The following is a 24,395-nucleotide window of genomic DNA, read 5'->3' as shown; positions in this document are numbered from 1 at the left end:
TATTTATAAACAGTTTGTAATTCACACTGAAAAACTATAACACAGATGCAGTGAGCAACATCATCACAAACAGTTTATGAAAACTTCATTATTGATCAATTCACGGGAATGTCATGCCACTAAAATGTTTGTATAAATGGACATTTGTCATAATTTAAAAAGTCATATGAGTGGATCATTGTAATACATCAAAAATATGGCAATACATTGTATTACCGTATTTTTAAATCATGTAATGTAGCATATTTGAAAAGTAGCTGGTTTTCTTAGTATTATCTTAGTAAACAGTTATCAGTATATATTTGGGTGGATTTAATGTAAATTGAAGAGAATATTAGCAGTTGCAATTTATAAAAGGGAAGTATAATCACTAATAATAGAAAGTGCACAAAGCAGTGTATGATTATCATTTTTTTAAGTAGGATAACTACTTAGTGTTGGGGGGGGGGGATGGAATGATCTTACACTGATTTATGAAGTAGTAATGCTGATGTAAATAAGCTAGTAGAGCAATTACGTGCTCAATAATAATGTACTTGTTTTCTGAAGAGTGCTGCCTGAATAAATGTATTTATTCAGTCCCTTTAATTTCTAAAAACATAATTAGACCTTTTTAAGCAATTTGTTGTATTTATTTACAAAATCGAATGTTACATCTTTAATTAGGTTCCTCCAAATGCAAGCGCTCGGGCAGTATCATCTGGACAGCAACTTTCCGTAGGAAATATACCAAGTGCTCAACGGGGACAAATGAATGTTCAGGTGAATCAACAGCAACACAGTGGACTTTATGGACAGCCTCAGGTGTCATCTTCTACTCATCCTGCTGCAAATATGAATCCTAATAATTCTGGTCAATTGAGACATCTCCTTAATACAACTCCTCAAGTCCCTTCCACATATGCAAGACCTCAACCTCAAGGCAGTATATCTCAATCACAAACAAATTCCTTTACTGTTCCATCAAATGTATCATATGGCCAGAGATCAGTTGCTGCACCAGTCAGACAACAGACACAACCTCCTCCACCTCCTTTATACCAGCCCACAACACTTCCTATGCCTCTGCCAAGGAACTCAAGTATAACAATTTCACCTGTAACAATGCCATCAACACCTAAACAAAGGTAATACTTGCAGTTATATATATACATATATATTTCTAGTAGTATAGTGAAGTTTCAATGGGAAAATGAACAGTGAGATTTATTTGTACCTAGGATTGTACTATAGGAGTGGAAGAATATTTCATTTTGTATATATCAGCTATCCCAGAGGGTAACTGTGATATACAATAAAACCCCTTTTTTACACTTTTCAGGGGACTGATGGAAAAAAGTATAAAAAGCAGGAAAGCGTAAATAGCAGGAAATGTAAAAAAAAATTTAAAAAAGGCTAAATGATGACTTACTGCTAGTATGTGTGAGTGTACATACTAGATTACAAAATTTAATAACTGAAAATAAATGAATTTACAATTACTTACATTAATCTATTTAAAAACTTTAATTGTTGATTGTTTTTGCTTTTTTTTTTTTTTTTTTTTTTTTGCTTTTTTTTTTTTTTTATGACATAGAGCCAGATTGCTTTGCATTGGGTTCAATGCTTGACCTGTTTTTTACTATCGTGTTCAAAGAGGACACAGAGTCCAAGATCTTTTGCTTAATGCTCATGTGTTCCGGCATGCCAATATACACGTCACAGAATTGCCATCTTTTCTTCTTTTCTTCTACAGAAATACATTTTCTGTCTTTTTTTTCCATGTTACTAACACGGATAATCCACCACTGCAAATTGAAAGCAACTTTCACACGCTAAATTATGTAGCAGAAATTCTGCAATATCAATTTGTACTGTGATTGAAAAATCACGGTATTGCTCATCACTACAATACTGCTGCAAGCGTGCAAGTCACCCTGATAGTGGAAACAAAACTACAGTCGAAAGCAACGCCATCTGGGAACAGAAATGCGCAGATTTCCACAGAAATCGATTCGAAAATCAGTATTGTCACCCGAGAAAAAAACGCAAATCACTGGAAATAACGTCCACATCAAGTTGTTAATGCCGGGAAAACAATATATCGTAAGAATAGGTCTTAAGACGGGACCTACAGAAAACGACGTAAATCGCAGGAAAATGTAAATTGCAGGAACGTAAAAACGGGGTTTTACTGTGTATACCAATCTCAGACGTATGAAAGTGTGTGTGGGATTCATTTGGAAAAAATCATGACCATTACCCAATTCTTCATGTACAGGATATTATGATAGTGCTACATGATTAAGTTTGCTCATTAATTGCTTCCTATTGACAATTTTCTTTCATATCTTATTTTTTAGATATCCAGTATGGTCAAGTCCAACATTTTGGTCTTCTAAGTAATACTGACTACATTAATCCACATAGATGATGGGTCTTCACATCAAGTACCTGTTTTGCCAACCTTTTCTCTCTCATTCTATTTAAGTGACCAAGCCACCTTAGCTCTGCTCACACAGACTAATATTGCACAAACTGGATGTCACTGATTGGGAAGTGGAACATACGGCTCCTGTGTGATATCAGTCCGGGAACTCTGCTTTAAAGACTAAATGTGCTACATTGTTTTCATGCCAAACAAGGTGGTGATGGGTAATGAAAAGCATCTATTTCTTGAACATATCCCCAGTTATTTAGCATACAATGAACTCTTAGCCAGCTGTATGATTTAACTGCCATTATCTGGTACATATTCAAATTAATTATTTGAATGTGTACCGAATATGATGGCAATCTATCACAATTGATTTCACAACTAGTTTCTGATTGACAACTTACATATTTGTCTGTCTGTTAGATATTTGATCAGCTCTTACATTTCAGTCTTTTAAAGTATTCCTAGTTGCATAAACTTATTAGGTCTTATTCTCCTGTGAATTTTTCCAGCCTTTTTTGCATCAATATCAAATTCTTTTAATAATATTAAATTCTTTTCTGCTAACTTCATTTTTATTGTAGTTCTGCCATTGTTGCCATCTGTTCACTCCAATAATTTCTATCAGAACTATCCTATTTGCAGTCTCCAGTATGTGATCAGTTGGTTTGTATTTGTTACCTAACTCGCATGTCCATATGCGAAAATTGGTTTGAACACTGTCTTTTGTACTGCTGACTTGGTCTCATGGTTGATCTCTCTCCTGTTCAGACTATTTTTCAAGTTTGTATTTTTATTACTGATATTCATACTGGATTTATCACAGCATTACTCAAATTTGGTTAATGCTCTTTAAGATGACATAAGATTTATTTAAGAGGATGATAATATCTGCATAAAGTAAAGCTTAATATTACTAATTTACGCTCACATGTAGACCTACACTTTTTACCGTGTAGGCATTCAGAACCGAAATCCTACGGAATAGGTTGGCCACTCTTTATTCCTGGAGGTATCCTATGACTGTAGCCTGTGTGTTCACAGGGCCAGTTTGCCTGCTTGCAGGATGAAAAACCCTGGGGGGAGGGTGGAATGAAAACCCTGCTGCCCACACCCAAGACCAGCTAACTTGGCTATAGCTGAGTAAGATCCTTGAGCTCCTCATGTCGTCAACGGGAATCGAACCTAGGACACTCCTTCTGCAGGTATATGGTTGCGAAGAACATAGCTACTAGACTAACCATGCAGACATAGCATAATATATCCTACTTAAATATCAGGTTTAATATTTCTTCCCTAATTTTATGGTACGTATAGATAAATAACAAATGAGATGATGCACAGTCAGATTTCCCATCAAACTGTCTTCCTGTACATCTTTTGGTTATAACTTCCCGTTTACAACTATAAGCCACATAAGATTCCATTTACTCATACTTCCCATTAATATATTATCTCAGGAGTCTTTCACAGCCAAGAAATTTCATAATTTGTTCTGATAATTATAAGGTTTCACACGAACCACATTATTGTCTGATATGATAGCATGGCTAATCTTATCTACATAGTCTGTTTTGTGTGTGTATATGTTCTGTCCAGTTTGTTTTGCAGGATTACAAATCTGAGGTTCCAGGAGATAGATTTTTAATCCTGCAAAACAAACCGAAACCGGCTAACTTACCCTCAGTTAAAAAGCTTCTGTGAATCTTCATTGTATCCCCAGTGGGATTCGAACCAACATCATTCTAACCAAAGGCATTATCAATACTTCTGTGAAGTCTCTCTACAAGAATTATTTTTGTGTCTTGAAAACAACTTCACCATGTGCTTCTCTGGCTGAGTTGGCTTGTTATGTGCTTTACTTGCTGTGCCTAAAGAGGATTGTAGAACCAAGATAGAGTGCAAGTTTTTAGCATCTAAGGCCAAACCTTGGAGGTGTAAAATAAAATGAAATGTTCAGGTGACCACAGCACGATGTACACCAAACTTAAATTCCATTCGGTGTATGACTTGCTAATTCTCTTCATAATACTCCTTCATATTGGTGAATCTATTAGTAGCCCTGGTTAACTCCCCCCACCCCCCAAAGCCAACAACATGACATCAAACTGGGGGGAAAATATATATATATTATATACAGGGTGTTCGGGATAAATTTGACATATTTATAATTAATTATATTTTTCCGTAAGTTACATGTATTAACACACACTTCTCTTCATTTAAAAGTTTGGACCCTTCTTCATTCATATACAAGATGTCAGAAAGGATGGATAGCTGGAACCCACCTGAATCATGGAAGAGAATAACTTGTATCATGATGATTCGTGCCCGCCATCAAAATAAGGGATATTACGACTGCTGCCCAATGCTCCCTGAATACAGTAAAAACAATCAGGCATGAACTAGAGACTTGCAATGGTGACTACGAGGATGTAGCAAGAAGAAAGATCCCTAGCAGACGATCTGATTGCGTTCGTACAGCAGAATTCCTCGCAAATCTGCAGGAACAGGTGTTGAAGAACCCTGGCATTGGAATTCGGGCTTTGTTCGTGGAGTTGCTAACTGTAGTCAAGCCCTGTATAACAAGGGTAGCCAATGGTAGGCCGTATGTATGGCAGCAGGATTCGGCCCCTTGCCACACCTCTGGGAAAAGTCAAAAATGGTTGTCTGAAAATTTCTACGACTTCACCAGTCCAAATGTTTGGCCTCCAAACTCCCCAGACCTTAACCCCATGGATTATTTTGTATGGGGCGCAGTTGAAAAAGACACCAATCGCACTTCCAGTAATACAAAAGCCCAGTTAATGGATAAAATTAAAACAGTTTTTGCGGCCCTTCCCAGGGAGACTGTAGCATCAGCTTGTTCGAGGTTCCGAAGCAGAATTGAAGCTGTGATCGATGCTAATGGTGGTTATTTTGAGTAAATCTTGTTGATAGTATTGTAATTAACTCTGCCTGTAATGTTTTTTTGTCAATTCATTAAATTTAATAGATACAAAGAAGATTTTCTTTTTCCTTACGAAACTGTCAAATTTATCCCTAACACCCTGTATATACTAGGGGCTCTGCCCCCTGATGCATATGCGCCCCCCCCCCCCCCCCCCCATGTTCCGTACTGGTAGGCCAGTTCTCCTTGAATTCTGATGACTCGAATTTTGAAGACTTGACACTCAGAGTAGCTTCTCAGTTTCAAAATGTTTCAAATAACTTGACAAAAATGTTACAAAAAAACGTTACAGCCTACATCCGTTTCAAGCCGACATCATATCCATTGCCAATTTCAGCTTTATCATTTTATAGTATAGAGTATCTATATATATATATATATATATATATATATATTTAAGAGTGCAATAAAGGGTAGACTAAAAGGAGTGTAGACAACTATTAGTAAAACCGGTATGGTAGGAAGTCAATTACATTTATATGGAATAAGAGAGAATATTTAAAAACACTAAACTTGCTATATAAAAGTTTAGTGTTTTGACTAATTTCTCTCTTGTTCTTTCTAGGAAGAAACAGAACAGTGGTCTCCCTATCAGAGTTTAGACCAAGTGACCTGTTTTGGTTTCATGCCATTGCTTTCTTGATCTTCCAATGCTTTTTCCATTTATTTTATATCCATATATATTTTTGGCAGTCTGTTATGGTCCATTTGATTTAGATGACCCAACCATTTTTGTTTATATTTACTTATATAGTAGTCAATTATATATATATGTGTGTGTGTGTGTGTGTGTGTATATATATACACACACACAAGGGGGGTCTGAAAAGTTCTTGGCCTAACAATGAAAAAACAAATTTATAATTTCAAAATTATTTTTATTTTTCGACATAATCGACCTTAAGACTAATACATTTATTCCATCAATGCTCCAGTGTCATTATTCCATCCCTGTAGTGGTTCTCAGTAAGAACTGCAAAATACTCTCTACAACTGCAATCACTTCTTGATTTGAAAAAAAAACTCTGACCAGCGAGGAAGAGTTTTAGAAAGAGATAGAAGTCAGAGGGAACCAAATCTGCGGAATATGGTGCATGTTCCAACAATTCATAGTGCAGATCCTTTAATTTTCCCATTGCCAAAAACACCTTTGTGGCAGGTGCATTGTCTTGATGAAAGATGATTTTTTCTTCTCAAACCTGGTCTTTTCTCATGAATTTTTTCATCTAGTGTGGTTAAAAGATTGAAATAATATTCCCTGGTTATTTTACCCTTTTCAAGATAATTAATAAACAAAATGCCTTTAGCATCTCAAAACACTGATGCCATGACCTTTCCTGCTGATGAAACCGACTTTGTCTTCTTTGGCACTGAACAATCATCTTCTGTCCACTGTTTTGACAGCTGTTTGGATTATGTTATGTGTAATGGTGAATCCAAGTCTCATCCATAGTAATAAATTGACACACAAAATCAGTTTTCTTCTTGTTAAAAAGCTCCAAGCACTGTTCAGAGATTTTCATGTGAGTGTGTTTTTGATCTGCAGTGAGCAAGCGCAGCACCCATCTTGTGCAAAGCTTTTTCATTTGAAATTCTTCATTCAAAATATATCCTACACGTTCTTTTGAAATGCCTATAGTCTCAGCAATTTCACCCGCTTTGACTCGCCGGTCATCCAATACCATATAATGCACTTGATCAATGATTTCTGGTGTTACACTTTTTGGATGTCCTTCACGTGGATCATCTTCAAGGCTGGTATTAGAACTATTTAAACTCAGCAACCCATTTCTTAATTGTCGAAAACGAAGGAGAAGAGTGCCCATAAACTTTTATTAACTTCGAATGAATTTCTTTTATCATTAAATCTTCTTTTATAGAGAATTTTATAACTGCATGCTACTCAATTTTTATCCATTTCAAGGGATGCAGACAATACTTTTGGTTCAGACAGCTGTATAAAACAAACTACTTGATAGAATGACTTCCAATTTCACATGGATGCTTATGACAGATGTACCAACTTAGAAAAAAAAAAAATCTTGCCGATAGTGTTGCCATCTATGGTCGAGGTTGAGAACTTTTCAGACCACCCTTGTATACACACACACACACACACACACACACACACACACATGAATTGTAAAATTTCTTCATTTGTTTTGTGGTCTTGGCTGTTTTTCTGTGAAATTTCATTTCTGTTGTTTGAATCCATTTTTCATTCTTCTTTTTTATGGTCCATGTTTCACTTCCATATAATAATGTAGGTGTTGATAGGATGTTATATAGTCTGATTCTGGTATGTTTTTGTACCAGGGATGGCTTAAATATATTATTGATTATTCTGTTAACAAAATTTAATATTTAAAATTTTACAATTTTAACTTATCAAAGATGAGAGTTTTTAGAAAGATTATGGAAGTGAACAGGTGACATCAATATCAGTATCATATTAAAAATGAGTATATTATGAAAGAACTTGATATTGTTAGGATTTAATAATGTGTTAGCAGAACTATCTCAGGTGGTATGTCAACTTAAATAGGAGAGGAAAGGTTAACAAGACAAGTGTTCTTTGCTTAGGATGACAGGAAAAAGACCCAGAGGATGACCAAGCTCCATGTAGATAGAGTAAAATGTGCCTTAGAAGACAGAAATATAAAATCTGATAATATTGGAGTATTGACAGATAAAAGATTAATTTCTAGGAAAATTGTCAATAGGAAGTTTAATGATCTAACTTTTTCATGTAGGACTGTCATAATATCCCATACATTATGACAGTACTTGTCAAAAATTTGATTATGTATTTTTCAAGGTAATAATCTCGTGTCTATCTGTTCTAAAACATGAACTATAAATATGGTTTGGAAAGGTTTGTGAAATATCCATGCAACACCTGATGTTAGAATCTTTATTGTGTTTAGTTCTTGGTTTTACTAGTTTTTCTTATTTGATGATTTGACGTGCCATTGTTTCAATTCCAAGTCTTCATTAAGGAAGCAGCATTTGATTCGAAAATAGTATTGAAATTTTCAGAAACTTGAGTTGTTAGTCCATAGAGTTCGTTCTGGTAATATGGCTTTTTACAGAATCTATATATGTATTTTATACACAAGCATTTCCTCTCTTGCAGGGGTTACATTTATATAGCCAATACATTATTCCCCCCCCCCCAATGCACATGTATTGTGTCATAGGAGTAGGACCACTTGTGTAGGGCTGGATGTGTCAGGTTAATATTAAAAACAATGTTGATGATGTGGGCATATATCAGGAATTGATATAAAGACTATAAAATATCAAACATATTTGTTTTGTTTGATATGCAGTATCATTATTTTTTAAAATAAAATTATCTTCCTTTTTCTTTAAATATTCAACAAAAGGTAGAATGTGTTGTGGGATATCCTTTTCTAAATTTCTTTGAATATAGAATATTTTAAAAAATATACTATTAATTTATTTATATTTACTATTTATTTTTTTATTTATATATTTATATAAACAGTCTTATATATATTCATTCATTAAATTTATTCCTCTTTTGAATATTTGGATCACTGTAATATTATTTTATTCTGTTGGTGTGTGTGCGTGTGTGTATACACACACACACACACACACACACACACACTGAGGGGGGGGGGGGGGCTCTGGTGCCTATGGTGCCCAACCCCCCGAGTTCCAGGCTGGTAAGCCAGATCTCCTTCAATTCTGATGGCTTGAGACATGAGACAACAATGTGTTTGTCTTAGCAATAATATCTCATGAATAAATATATAAAGAATAAATATCTCATGAAGGCAAACGCATTGTTGGACGTTTCAAAACAATGAAGAGACAAAAAACGTGACATAAAAACGTTTCAAATTTCGGCTTATCTTTATATATATATATATATATATATATATCCATCCATCATCCATTTCCACATAGTGAAACTATTTCTATGTAGTAAATTTATACAATATATAGTTAATCCCATTTTCTCACGGCAGTGTTTTATTTTACTTATTTTTAGTTTCATTTCTGTATCATTTTCTGTGATTTTGTGGTTTGTACTCTGTCTTGTATATAAGACACACCACTTTTTATGTAAGTACAAGCCACTTTAAAATTATGGATCTAAGAGTCTAGTTAGAAATAAGTCAGTTGATCGAAGACCACAGATATGAGAATTCTGAAAAACATTAGGGAGAGTGAACAGATGGCATTAGCAGAATCATATTAAAAATGAAGATATTAGGAAAGAATTTGACATTGTTAGCATTGAAGAGTGGAATAGCAGAACTAATCTAAGATAGCAAGATACTTATATAGAATAGGACAGGAAAATTGTTCACCAAACAGGCATGTTTGATGTGAGGATGGGCAAGAAAAAGATTCATAGGAAAGCCACGATATAGATTGGTTGATACTGTTAGAATTTTTTTTAGATCAAAATATATGATCTGATAATATTGGAATCCTGACAAATAAGAGTAATTGGGAGGAACATTGTTGATAAGCTAATAGTAATAAATGAAAACTCATCATATAGTACTCATAATGGCCTGTATATCCTTGAGGGTATATATATGGGGAATTTGATGGTAAATATTATTACCAATAGATAAATTTATTGCTAAGACTGATCTCATGTCATATTTCGAAATAGATGTAATTTAAGTTCACACATGAAATTCATTTTTATATCTCTAGCAAACAAAATAAAATATAAAAGCAAAGCAAAACATTAAAATATAATGCACATGTATTGTGCATTATATTTTAAAAATACCAGATTTTTTAATTTTCTGTATTAAAAAAAATTCTAATGCAGAAAATTCCAAGTAAAACTGCACCCTTTAAGTCAAGTGGGTCACTGTTATAATTAATGTAAGTGGCCTTACAATTACAAGAGATAATGATTGAATAGAGTAATTGCACGATAAATGATAAAAAGCCTCGTGTTTTTATCCTTGAAAATCGTAAGAGGTTGGTGCATTTGATCCAGTTTGGCTTGTAGAGGTTTAAATTATTGAGTAATCTTATCTATATTGAAATCATTGTTCTCTGATTTCTGTTTTAATTTTAAGTAAGCTAGATTGGTGGAAATCTTTTTCCACCAAACCAGCTATTATCATCATCATCAAATTCCTGACATTTACCCTCAAGGGGTGTACAGGATATGATAGTACTACATGAAAAATTTACATCATTACTAACTTCCTATCTACAATTTTCCTCCAAATCAGTCTGTTACCTGTCAAAGCTACAACATTGTCAGATCTTATATTTATATATCTACCTTCTAAGGCACTTTTTACCATATCAATCCACCTATATCTTGGTCTTCCTCTGGGTCTTTTTTCCTGCCATCCTAGCAGAGAACACTTGTTTGGCTAATCTTTCTCGCCCATTCTGTTTAAGTGACCATACCTGAGATTAGCTCTGCTAACGCATTCCTGGATGCTGACAATGTCAAGTTCTTTCCTAATATCCTTGTTTTTAATATGATATTGCCATTGATGCCATCTGTTCACGTCCCTACTCTTTCTCAGGACTCATATCTGCAGTCTCTAGTCTTTGGTCAAGTGTTCTACTTCTGACCCAGCTCTCAGCTCCATAAGTTAAAATTGGTTTGAACACCGTCTTATATACAGCTAATTTAGTTTTGACTAATTTCTCTCTTATTCCATCTAAATTTATTCAATTGACTTCCTACCATACCAGCTTTGTTGATTCTGTTGTCTATTTCCATATTTAATTTACCATCTTCACTAAAAATCGTGCCTAAGTAGCTGAAATGTTTTACTTGTTCTATAGGTTCTCTATTCACAATGCAGCTGATATTTTCAATGCATCTACCTATTTTCATTATCTTTGTCTTGTTATTGCTGACCTTCATACCATATTGGTGGAACTTCATGCAACCCTGCTCCAGGAAATTGATGAGGCACGAGATTTAGGAGTGTTGGTGGATAGGGAATTGAAATTTAGGGGACACATTGCAAAAGTGACCAAAACAGCTCATCAAATCACTTGGTTGCTGAAGAATACGTTGACAAGCAGAGACAAGCAGGTTATTGTTCCTCTCTATCGAGCCTTGATAAGACCCCATCTAGACTACTGTGCTCAGATTTGGTCACCTAGGTTTCTTCTTGATGGGGAGGATGTGGAGAGGATCCAGAGGCGAGTGACCAAGATGATAGCAGGTCTGTGGAATGAACCGTATGAGAACAGGTTGAGGATTTGTGGGTTGCAAAAATTGGTTGATAGGCGGAGGAGGGGAGATATGATTGAGACATTCAAATTACTGAAGGGTTTCTATAAAATTAATTCAGAAGATATTTTTGAGAACAGGGCTGGTTGTGGGAGGACTAGGGGACATCCATGGAAACTGGGCAAAAGTGTGGTTAGTAAAGGTGTTAGAGCTGGGTTCTTTACTTTTAGAGTAGTGAATGAGTGGAATGCGCTCCCTGAGTCTGTAGTGGATGCTGTGACAGTGAATGAGTTTAAGGCGAGGTATGATAGATACTGTATGAATGTCAGATAGTTGTGATGAATATGATTTGGGGCCTCCCTCGATGAGTCTAATGACTCCCTGGAGTTGCCCGTAATAATAGTAATAGTAATATCTATCACAACAGTTATTCAATTTAGTCAGGGAATCTTGCAGACTTGTAGCAGATTTATTTAGAAGTATAACATCATCTGCATAAAGCAAGAAGCTGACATTAACATCTCCAATTTTCATATCAGGTTTAATACCACTTTCCTTCACAATGTAATCCATATAGATAATGAATAACAGAGGTGATAATTTACATCCTTATTATTAGCTTTTATCTCTTTAAAAATATAAAATTATAAAGTTATTGTCTCTTTCTTTTGCGTGGCACATATTTATGTGTATTTTTATGCTTAATGTAATTATTTTTGAATAACTACATATTGTATGATCACCAGCTGTTATCTTTTTTTTCCCCAGAAATTTCTTGTAATTGTTTATAGAAATCTTAGTTTATTCCTTTCCTTTTTCAGGAGCAAGTGTCATTTAAAATAATTTTGTCTGCTTTATTTAATTTTGAGCATATTTCTAACATTTCATTCCAGTATGTGTTGAGGTGGATTATTGTGCCCTAATTGATGAATCTGGTTCATAATTCCAGCTTTTTTCATATTTTACTGCTCTGCTATAAATAATATAACTTTCTGTGAGAATTGCTAATTTCTGTATGGTCATCATGTAATTATTTTATTTATTTATTTTTTTTGTATTTCTAATGTTTCATGTTAAATATTAACTGCAGTTTACAATATCTTTTCTGTCTATAATCTGATATCCTCTTTGCCTTAAAGCTACATAATTATGACGTAAAAAGTAATATGTTTTTCTCTGTCGTTTGTTAGCATGACGATAGTTATCATTATGCTAATAACTAGCTGTCTCCTTAGCCTCTCTTCTTATAATGGATAAGTAGTGACCAAATGAGCAAGTGGAAATGACTTAAAATGAGAAACTTCCATTTTGCTGATGTTGAGATGGCATTCTGGGATATTCTTTGTACAGAACAGCTGTTTTCACAGCAGCATATAACACATTCCTCATGTAGAGGTAATATCCTTACTTATGGGATTGTCATCTTTTTGTCATTCAAACATATCACTTAAGAAACCAACTTGAATGGATGGAATATAAAGGAATAAATGTGATGAATGTAATAATAATAATAAAAATGTAGGTTTAGATCCTAGTAAAAAGATTTGCTTATGGGATTGTCATCTTTTTGTCATTCAAACATATCACTTAAGAAACCAACTTGAATGGATGGAATATAAAGGAATAAATGTGATGAATGTAATAATAATAATAAAAATGTAGGTTTAGATCCTAGTAAAAAGATTTGCTAAAGAATGAATATTGGATAAATGGTTAGGGAAGAAATACAGAATTGTATGCGTATACTGAATACCAAGAAAGAAAGAAAGAAAGGAAGGAAACAATACTCTCTCTCTCTCTCTCTCTCTCACACACACACACACACAAAAAAAGCTTTTCAAAAAACACAGCAGAGAATATTGACAGTCAAAGCTAGATAAATAATACTAAAAATTTACAACGAATATCTTTTTTACACAAGAACAGATACTTGTAAAGGAAACTAGTAATTTTTTGTATATAGGCAGTAAGGTAAAATATTTTAATAATTGGAAAAAAGAGCTCGAAGAAACAACAGAAAGATTCTGAGTTAGACTCTGAGGGATAGATGCAATATAGTCATGCTTTTTGGAAGGAGAGAGGAAGTCAACTGAATCAGCTATAATGAGGCTTCATTAGATGTAGATGAAATTTCCAGTTGAATGTGGAAATTGTCTCGTAAGGGATGGAATGTACTAATTATTTAAATGCTAGTTTAGTAACACAGAACATGTTTTGTCAAGAGAAAGTCCTGTTTAACAAACTTGTTATGATATTGTTAAAGAAACTGGCTGCAGAAAATAATATTAATATTATAAATCGAGGTTTTAGTAAGGCCTTTATTACAACCCTGACTTGTTTTATATACAAATTTGAATATTATGACATGACGAATAAGTCATTACTTTGGATAGAGGACTTGTTGAGAGAGATTCATGCCTCCTTTTGGGCTACTGTAATTTGTAATGTTTTGCAGGTTGACATCACTAATGTGCCGCTGATGTTATTTATGTGTATCATAGAATTAAAAGTTCAGCATAAAAATTGCCAGACACTATTATTAAAGTAGAATGGAAATTATCAGTGATGAAAGACTCGCTTCAGGCAGATTTGAACATGTGACTCTCACAAATGCTGTGCTAAAGGAAATCACTAAAGCAAATTATCTGCTGTAACAAATAGTATGGTTCTGCAAGTTGGTTGTAGTGAGTTGACAATACAGGCAATTTCCTGTTTGTTTGTTTCAAATTCTAAAAAAAAAAAAAAAAAAAAAAAATCTTAAACACAATCAGCAAAATCATAAAAGCAAAGCAGTCCAACAACAGCAAAAAAATAATCCTCCCACTTAACTAACATTATTTGCAGCCTTAACTTACATCATCACTTTACTGGCTTCTGATTCAGACTTCATATTTACAGAACTGCAGCTGGCATCCCCAGCAACTATTGTTCAGTTCATTTATAGTGATCTTTCAATTATCTGGCCTTCCATTATAACTGACCCTTGAATGGGTTAGTGTGTCAGGTGACTTCTGGTCAGCATCATGTAATTATATCTTGAGTTAACTAACACTTCAGTGTTTAATTGGCAAATGTGTGGTTGTATAATTGAGGAGTTACTGTATTTGAAACAAACTGTATGATTCTTTCTATCTGAAGGATGATGCTTATGCATTTGTCACATCTGATATTTCATATTAGAGTATACCAAATTCTATAATAATATCATATTAAATAATAAATATAGGATGTTATATTTAGCAGTAATGACACCGCCAAACAAACTTTTTGATTGGAAGGCAATTGTAAGTAGAAATATGTGGGAAGTGGACAATGAAATTTATTTGTGCCTATGGTCCCCCAGAAGGTTCTCCTAAGGAAGAGCTGGAGGAATTTTCCAAGTCATTAGAAAGCCATCTAGAATGAAGTAAATGGAGAAACAGGTCCTTGTTGGAGATCTAAACAGCAGAGTAGGAAATGAATCCAGCTAGGCATATAGAAAAGTTTGGGGAAAATTTGGAGAAATGGGCAAAGCTAATAAATGGTAAGTACCTGCTAGACTTCTGTTTGTGGTACAAACTAGTCATTACTAACACTGTTCCAGCATAAAGGCATGAACAAGTTCACATGGAGAGAAGACAAAGAAATGCCTCATTGACATTGTTATTGCTGACAGTGATATCTTTATGCTTGTTCATGATACAAGAATATACAAAGGAATTTGAAATTCCTCTGTATATATTACATAGTTTTAAGTAGGATCAGTGAATATCACATTGAAAAGAACAATATATAAGAAAGTTGAGCGCCTTTTAAAGGTAAGCTGTAGACTATACAAACATTATTCAAGAAAAAATTAAACAGTTTGGAAACAAGAACCAAACTGTGAAGTCTCAGTAGAAAACTCTGAAGAAAACATTGATTCAGCTAAAGAGGCATGTGGTGAAGTTGGCTGCAAGGTTAGAAAAATAAGAACAGCATAGTGGACAGAAGAAGTTAAAGAAGCAGCCCTGAAAAAGAAAGCATACTGAAAGTTCCCAGTAAATAAGTCGGCGGATGTTGTAAAAGAATACAGAAAAATATAGCAGAGCTAAGCTAGTTGTAAAAGTAACTAAACATAAATTGAGAAGAATTTGGTGAGAGTATAGAAGATAAATATCAGGATTGGCAAAATGTTCTAGAAGCTATTGAAAAATCTTGAAAATTGAGGAAAGATTACTGTAAAATGAATCAAAAATGATAAAGGTGACATGAAAACTGAAAATATTCTAGATTGTGTCGAGTAATTACCTTGTAAGCATGTTAATTTATGAAGCAAGCGTTGATAGAACAGTGATAGAAAATATTAAAGAGGAATGCAAACAGGAGCACATATCAATACCTGATGTAGAAAAAGCTATCAAATGCCTGAAATGTGGAAAGCAACTGGAGCGGATGATATTCGACCAGAAATGCTTAGATAATGAGGTATACATGTTTTGAAGTGGCTACACTGTATAACCTTCTGAGAATTCCAGATTATTAAGTAGAGCGCTCGTGGTTCCCATCTGAAAAGAGTAATAAAACTGAATGTGGTTTTACATCAGGCCTTACATCTTGTGAATGGACCAGATATATATTTTTAAAAAAATAACAAAACCTCTTTTCAAATTTCTTCAAAATGACGTGTTTTGCTAGATGTGTAAATGCCTGGTTGGATGAACAGAAAGCATGCCCACTCTCTCTAATCACTAGGCTGTGGGTTCAGTTACTGTCATGTGAGCATAGTTGCTTCATGAATATCCTTAGGCGGGAGATAAAAAGTTGTTCTAAGAAGGAACATGGTTTCTGGATTATGTAAGAAATAATAAATGTAATAAAAAAGAAAAATTAGCCTACCCATTATAGGTGAAAACACAATGTCATTTTGCCAATCCATATGCAACTTATTCTGGTAACTCTGGCTAGATTTTATTGAAATTTTGTACTTGAAATCTTTCCAAAGTTTCTTCAATCCATTCTTATTTCTGTGAATCAGAAAATTCACACAATAACAATGGAAAAAACATTGAAATTTTATATTACAGTAACTCTACTCCTGCTGGTTGAAATATAAAATTTGTAATTTAGCATGTCCCCAAGAATATATACAGATGGCTGAATTTTAGTTTCAGCTATATTATTTATATTTGTAACACTTGCCAAAATGATGAGTTGATATTAATAATCCTAATGTGGAATTATTTGTATGCTTCTCCAGGTAGTTCCAGGTGCTCACTGAGGGAGGGTCATTTAATCTCTCATACTTAAATATATCACACTGCTATTTGAACACATTCACCAAAGATGCACATGTGCACATACACACAACCTTTCACTCTCTTTTTTCCTAGCCACATCTTTAGCCATTTTCCAAGATGATCATGAATTCTGCCTTCACACTGACTGTAAACTGCATTATCTTATACCTACACTATAAGTACCACTTACCGACTTGTATTTTTCTGTATCTCTTCCCGTCTATCTATTATTTAAACTTTGAAGCCCACATTACCTCAGCCTGTCTTTATATTGCCAGTTATCATTTTTGTCACCTGCTTCTGGATCTTTTTAACTGTTTTTCCTCCTTCCCAGAACCCATGTGACTATATTATTATTATCATCATCATCTGAGACCTCCAGAGAGTCAAGGACTCATCGAGGGAGACTATAAATCATCCAAACCAGCTGTCATGCCTTCCCTTAAATTCATTCACACTAGATGCACTCACTACTCCTAAAGGCAAACTATTCACTCACTGTTCTTGCCCCTTTCTTTGAACATGTATATTTCATAATACACATACATAATGTATTGTATTATGTGTTAACATATATAGTATATCTGGTTTTTCCTCCCTTCTTGAATTCTTCACATCAGAGTACAGTAATGCTATTTCTATTTCCTGAGGCACCTCAGAAAAAATAGAACTCTAAAAAAATATAATTTCTGTGCTGCTTGCAAACCTCATCCAAAGCTGGCTGCTCTTATCTGCTCTCCTAAGGATTCACTCTCTCTCTCTATTTGAGATATTTACAAGGTTCTTTGTTCTTGAAAATTTTATCTTATGGTCAAACTGGAGATCTGTCAACATCCGACTAGAAGAACACAAAAAATACAGCTGCTATCATAACTATGGTCAGTCTGGTCTAGTTGACCATGCTTGGATACCTTGCACAGAATCAAGTAGAAATGAACTACTATGCTTCACTGCAACAAATATAAACTTGACGGTCTTTTCTTAGAATCAGCAGGAAATTTGTTAAACCAACTAATTTTAATAAATATGGATATGTTAAACTTTCCAAGATTTGGGATACTTTAATCCTTAGAATCCCCACCCAACAGTTTATTTAGGGCTAGCCAACAGTGCCTATAGAAGGCATCCTCTCATAGGTGCTATAAAATTTCTTTCATTTATTGTTTTGTTTGAGTTCTTTGGCATGTGCTTATATAATTTTGAGATTGTATCCCTGAAGATGACAAAATATAGAATCTAATAAGTTTATATTTTATTGTTCCTCTATGCTGTATTCATTCCATTAAACCTTATGAGCACATAAGCCAAAACATAAGTGATGATATTAATTTGGATTCTGTAACAGTAACAGCTTGAATGATTCTCTTAAATTTTATGCTTCTTCATTAAGTCACCCTTTTTGAAAAAGGAAAAAAAATATTCATGCTTTTTTTATATTTTTCAATATTGCTGGAAGTATAGTTTGTTTCTTGACTACTACATGTTCCTATTTAATTAACATGTAAATGGATTTGCAGACTACCAATCCTAGCTTGCCATATATATATATATATATATATATATATATATATATGTGTATACACCAATCCCTCGATTAGTGTGCCTGATGCGTTCTTTAAAACAGGCGTATTAATCAAAAACGCACTAATCAAATCTAATAACCTATGGGGAAAAGTACGAGACTGTTCAATAAGTTATAAGACTAATTTTACTGTCGCGAAACCACCTCATCACAATATTAATTTCTGTGGAATAAAGAAATGTTGCTGTCTGTATTAACAAAAGAGGTTGATATATGGCGTATACGGGCTGATGTGCCAGAGTGTCATGTGACTAAATGCAAGCATGTTTCGTCGAAATGGAAGCGTCCTTGGAACAGCATTATGCGATTAAATTTTGTGTGCGTTTGCAAAAATTGGCATCAGACACTTTTAACATGATACGCGAAGCTTTCCACGATGAAGCAATGTCGAGGGCAAGTGTTTTTCGCTGGCATAAAACTTTTAAGGAAGGAAGACAAAATGTAGAAGATCTTGAACGTGAGGGAAGACCTTCAACGTCCATTACAGAGACGATGATCAACACAGCAGCGATTATCATCAAGGAGGATCGCAGAATTACAGTATGCCAGCTGCATGTTGTCCTGAATATTTCTGTGGGAAGTGTTCACTCAATCATGGCTGAACATTTGGGACTGAAACGTGTTTGCGCCCGATGGATTCCCAAACTCTTGACACCAGAGCAAATGCAGCATCGAGTGGATGTGTGCACAGAATGGAAAGAAAGACTGGAACAAGAAGGCGACAACTTCATAAAATGCATCATTACAGCAGATGAAGCTTGGTTGTATCACTATGATCCTACAATGAAACAACAAAGCAGTGAATGGAAGCATCCGTCTTCGCCTACCCCCAAGAAAGCAAAAACTTTAAAATCGGCTGGTAAAGTTATGACCATAATGTTTTTTTGACTATGAAGGCATTGTTTACCAACACGCTGTAGAACCCGGGAATACTGTAAACTCATACTATGCGGATTTTATGGACAATGGTACAGCACGTCAAAAGGAAGCGTCCATTGCTGAAGAATGGCTTCTTATTGCACCACGATAATGCAAGGCCACATATTGCTGGTTGTGTAGTGGACGTTTTGCAGAACAATAACATAGATATCCTACCACACCCTCCATACAGTCCTGATCTTGCACCGTGCGATTTCTGGCTGTTTCCTCAGCTCAGGAAACCACTAAGAGGCTGCCATTTCGAATTTTACTCATGATTAAAGGTTAGGAAAATAATTTAAAATAAAAAAATAAGGAAAACAATTGCATGAGATATGATCAGCAAAATGCTATTTAAAGCAGACGACATAAATTAAAAAATAACTTTGTAAAATGTTTCAAATTGATAACTAATTTATTTCATCCTGGTGAGTGAATTTTTAAAATAGTTAGCCATAAAAAATGTATAGATCGAAAATTTTTAAAATCTGTAACATTTATTTTTAAGATGTATATAGGCGCACTAATCGAATTTGGGTATCAAAAAAAAAAATGACGCACTAATCGGGGGCGCATTAATCGAGAGATTGCTGTATATTTTAAAGTCTCTGTATTGCTTGTAGATAATTTTTGTGAAAGATTCTGTTTGTCCATAGCATGCCTTAAATGAACAAAGGATTGTGTACACTCCTGATTCTTATTGAGATAAAGCAACTTGTCTGTGTACACACACACACTGCTTGAAAAGAAGTCAACAAATACCATCGTGTAGGAACAAACAGCCATGGTGCCCAAATTAACAAGGTGTAGAAGCTCCTTTTGTAGTGAACACTGCAGCAGTTCTATGGGGCATACTTTCGACAAGCATATGATAGCTATCAATGGGAATTTGAACCATTCTTCCTGTTGGCATGTAATGAGCTCCTGGACTGTTATTAGGCAGATGTCCCTTGACTTTACCCTTTGCTTCAGTTCATCCCACAGATGTTTAATAGGGTTGAGATCTGGACTCTGTGTAGTTTAGTGTGTTGATCTAACAGATAATCTTAGGTGTTGACATTTATTCATGACCTAATTTTTTACGATATTAACAACACCAAACAATTTTATCAAAAGATGCTTGATTAACTGCTTATAGTAATATCCCTCCTATGTTAATATCCCACTTCACCCCATAGTCAATAGCATAGATAGTCCCACGTATAAACTGGCCCAACAGTTAGCCAAGTTGCTTGCTCCCCTTACTGGTAACTCCCCTACTTTTGTAAAAAATTCAGTCCATTTCAAAACACTAGTTAAAAATTATATCCTAAAAAATTCAGACATAATGGTTAGTTTTGATGTCACCTCTTTATTTACCAATGTAAGACTTAGACACTCTTGATTTGATCAAGTCTAAATTTCCCCTTGATATTTTTGAATTATTCAAATTTACTATGCATGCAGGTTACTTGACATGGGAGGAAAAATCTACAAACAGATTAATAGTACTGCTATGGATTCCTCCCTCTCCCCCCTTTAGCAAACTTTTGCATGGAACACTTTGAAAGCAAAGTACTTATCATAGCTACATACAAGCCACTAGTGTGGTTACGCTATGCAGATGATGTGTTTGTCATTTGACCCCACGGACAAGACACTTTGGATGTGTTTGTCACCTTCCTAAACAGTCAACACCCCAAAATCCACTTCACAGTAGAAAAAGAATCTAATAACTCTACCATTTCTTGACACATTAGTCACCCACTTTTCAGATGGATCACTATCTTTTTCCTTTTACAGAAAGCCAACACACATGGGAAGATACCTACATAAACAATCACATCATCATCCAGTCCAACAGTATGGCATTTTAAAAACACCCACACACACAGAGCCAGAGCCATTTGTTCTAACAATACAGCTCTGACCACAACTCAAATATCTGCACCATACATTCTTAGCCAGTGGCTACAATTCCTACAAAATAGATAAAATACTACACAGCCCCATTACTCCTCCCTCCCCTAATACACAGGAACAACATGATCATCTCTATTCCGTATGTCAGAGGTACATCAGAAAAGATAGGCCAAAGTACTGATGAAACACAGACTTCGCACCACTTTCAAACCTCGTGTCAAACAAGCAACTCTGATCCGCTCGCCTAAAGATGAATTTCACCCTTTAGCACACCCAGGAGTGTATGAAGTTCCCTGTGACTTGGCCTATTATGGACAAACAAGAAGATCAGTTAACATCCACCTGGAAGAACATAAAAAATAAATTCGCTACTATTACTATGGCAAGTTCAGGACTGGAGACCACACTTTGGACACTAATTCACACAGGATTAGATGAAAGAAAATGAATGTGCTATTTAGGAGTCATTACAGATCTGAAAGATTATTTTTTGAGTCAGCAATGGCTTTGAAGAATTCTCCTAACCTGAACAAATATGATTACATTAATTTGCCAAAAATTTGGGATGCTGTCATCCTAAGAGCAACTCCCGCATAGTTGTAATGTTTTTTTTTTTTTTTTTTTTTTTTTTTTTTTTTTTTTTTTTTTTAATACAGCATTAGAGGGCACCAGAATAGGACTAGATCTTTTGTCCATTGCAATTGTATTGTTTCACTTACTCATTCTCGCATGTACAAGTGTGTTGTGCTCTGACGATGCCGATTTGAAATTCAGTGAAATATAAGCAGTTAATAAAACATCTTTTGATAAAATTGTTTGGTGTTGTTAATACCATTAAAAATTACGTCATGAACAAGTGTGTGGTGATGTTTGCATCCACAAAGCATGAAGTCACACCAGCAGCAGCCTTATGACACAGTGCATTGTCTTGCTGAAAGAGACAATGGTCATTTCCATAGAAATGCCATAAAGTAGGAAGCATTGCATTATCCAGAATGTTAGGATATCTCTCAGAGTTCAATGTTCATGGCACCACAAATTAAGGTCAGAGGCCAAGCCAGGAAAAACAGGACCACACCGTCATATCTCCACCTCCTAATTTCATAGTTGGGATTATGCACTCTGGTAAGAGACATTCACTGGGCATCCACCACATTCATACCCATACATCTGCTTGGTAGAGGGTGTAGTATGATTTGTCAGTCCATAACACAGTTTTCTAAGCGAAAATTTCTATCCCACTATACATGCTCTTTCCACCATGGAGGACCATAATATGCACATCCCATATTATGGAAACCCATTTTGGGAGCCTTAGTTCTGGATGTTTTTGTGCAGATTTGTATTCCAGTCAGTGCCTGGAACTCCGCATTTAATGTGTCAGCCGATGAATGGCAGTTTTACACATTATCCTTCATAGCACTCTATGGTCACATTTGGTGAGTGTGGCAGGTTATTCACTGTGGGGGTCGCACTTGCATTTGATTCCCTCTGCTTCCATCTAAGTATGGTATCACTGATTGTTGACCTAGTATGGCCCAGTTTATCAACAATTTGGCAAACAGATAAACCTATGACTTGGCATCCTATCACAATGCCTCTTTCCAATGCTATCAGTTCTCTTCTCACAGCCATTTCCCAAGATGAAGCTGCACTGACCTGGGAGCATCATATTCCTCCAATTTATACCTAGTACAAACACGTGATTCATTACATGGCACAATGCACCTTACCCATGCGGTGGTATAAATTGACTTCTTTCCAAGCAGTGTATACACTTGTACTTTTTGACTTCTTTCTATGCAGTCTGCCCCCACAGCAGTCAAGGACCTCATATGTCTATAGGAAGAATGGTCCAAAATCCCCATTGATCATTATCATATGGTTGTGGAAAGTATGCCCCATAGGATTGCTGCAGTCATCGCCATGAAAGAAGGTCATATAGCTTATTAAGGTTGGTGGCATGGCTGTTTGTTCCTCACACTATGGTGTTCTTTGATTTCTTTCCAAGTGGTATATATATTACAGATAGTTAGTTAGTTCCACAAAATTATCGACTCTTTGCCTTGCTAAGTGCAAGTTATAAACTACTAGAGCACCTCCTATGTAACAGAATTTGCCCAACACAACTCGAGAGGATTTCCCATGAACAAGTTGGCTTCCGTCCTAAATGGAGCTGCTCAGATGGAGTTTTCGCTCTTACTTCATGCATAGAGGCAGGCTTCCAGCAGCAGCAGCAAACATCTGTGGTGTTCTTTGACCTCACTGCTTCATATGATGCAGTCTGGGGTCAAGGAGTAATCGCAAATTTCTTCTTGAAATTCCCTGCTGGATCATTACTTGCCTTATAGAAAACATGTTCACCAACAGAACACTCCAAGTTATTTTGGAAAATTCTACCAGCAAGCAAAGGAAGCTAAACAATGAGGTGACAGCAGAGTATATAAATGATGTTTGAGCATTGAATTTCTTAGCTAAAGAGCCAGAGTTGGATGTTGACAATAGAGATGAAGAGCAGTTGTTGGGAGTTCTGGAAGAGGAGTGCTCAAATATAGATCTTATAGAGCTAGAAGAACCACAGAAAATTGTGCAGAAAGAGAGAACAATAAAAAGAAACCAGCCACCAAAAAATTTTAATTATTACATTTGGTATCAGCCTCTGTTAAGAAGACAGTTCAGTTCTTTGAAGAAATAGACCTTGCCATAGAGAGATTTACCCAAGTACAGAAACAATGCAAGCTGCAATTGCTTGATACATAGAAATTTATGCAGAAAAAAAAACCAAATCTGCATATTGAATTGGTCATAATGAACAAATTTCTAAAGAAGTACATTTCTGCCATCACCTCATCAGCAGAAGATGAGTTGAATCATCCTCAGAACACCTTGTTGCAGTTCCTGAATTTGAAGAATTTGTTGTTAATGACCTAGTCTCCTTTTTCTCCTCCAAACTTGTCCAATTAATAAAGCAGGAGCTTTGAAGATTTCTCTTGCTCCATATGTTTTAGCAGATTATTTTACTTGTAACTGCACAAAAGCACTCTACACTTACTATTATTTATTACAATAAATTACCATGTACAGTAATTTTGTTATAAGTTGTACATTGTATTATTTCACTATAAACAGTAAAATTAGTTAAAGATATAACAGAACAGACC

General features: G+C 35.1%; 1 protein-coding gene across 1 annotated transcript in view; it reads left to right on the top strand.

The window, feature by feature from the left end:
* The window catches only part of LOC150092763 (transcription intermediary factor 1-alpha-like), a 366,172-nt gene that overhangs the window by 138,277 nt on the left and 203,500 nt on the right, over positions 1-24,395 (top strand). Inside the window, exon 6 of the mRNA XM_090414272.1 lies at positions 667-1,127. Within this exon, the coding sequence (XP_090270398.1) occupies positions 667-1,127 (461 nt within the window). The remainder of the gene's footprint in view (positions 1-666; positions 1,128-24,395) is intronic.

Source organism: Typopeltis vanoorti, chromosome 25, assembly GCF_054136105.1.
Source record: "Typopeltis vanoorti isolate ZY-2024b chromosome 25, IOZ_Tvanoo_1.0, whole genome shotgun sequence".
Classification (NCBI taxonomy): Eukaryota; Metazoa; Arthropoda; class Arachnida; order Uropygi; family Thelyphonidae; genus Typopeltis; species Typopeltis vanoorti.
This window is presented reverse-complemented; position numbering and strand designations above follow the sequence as displayed.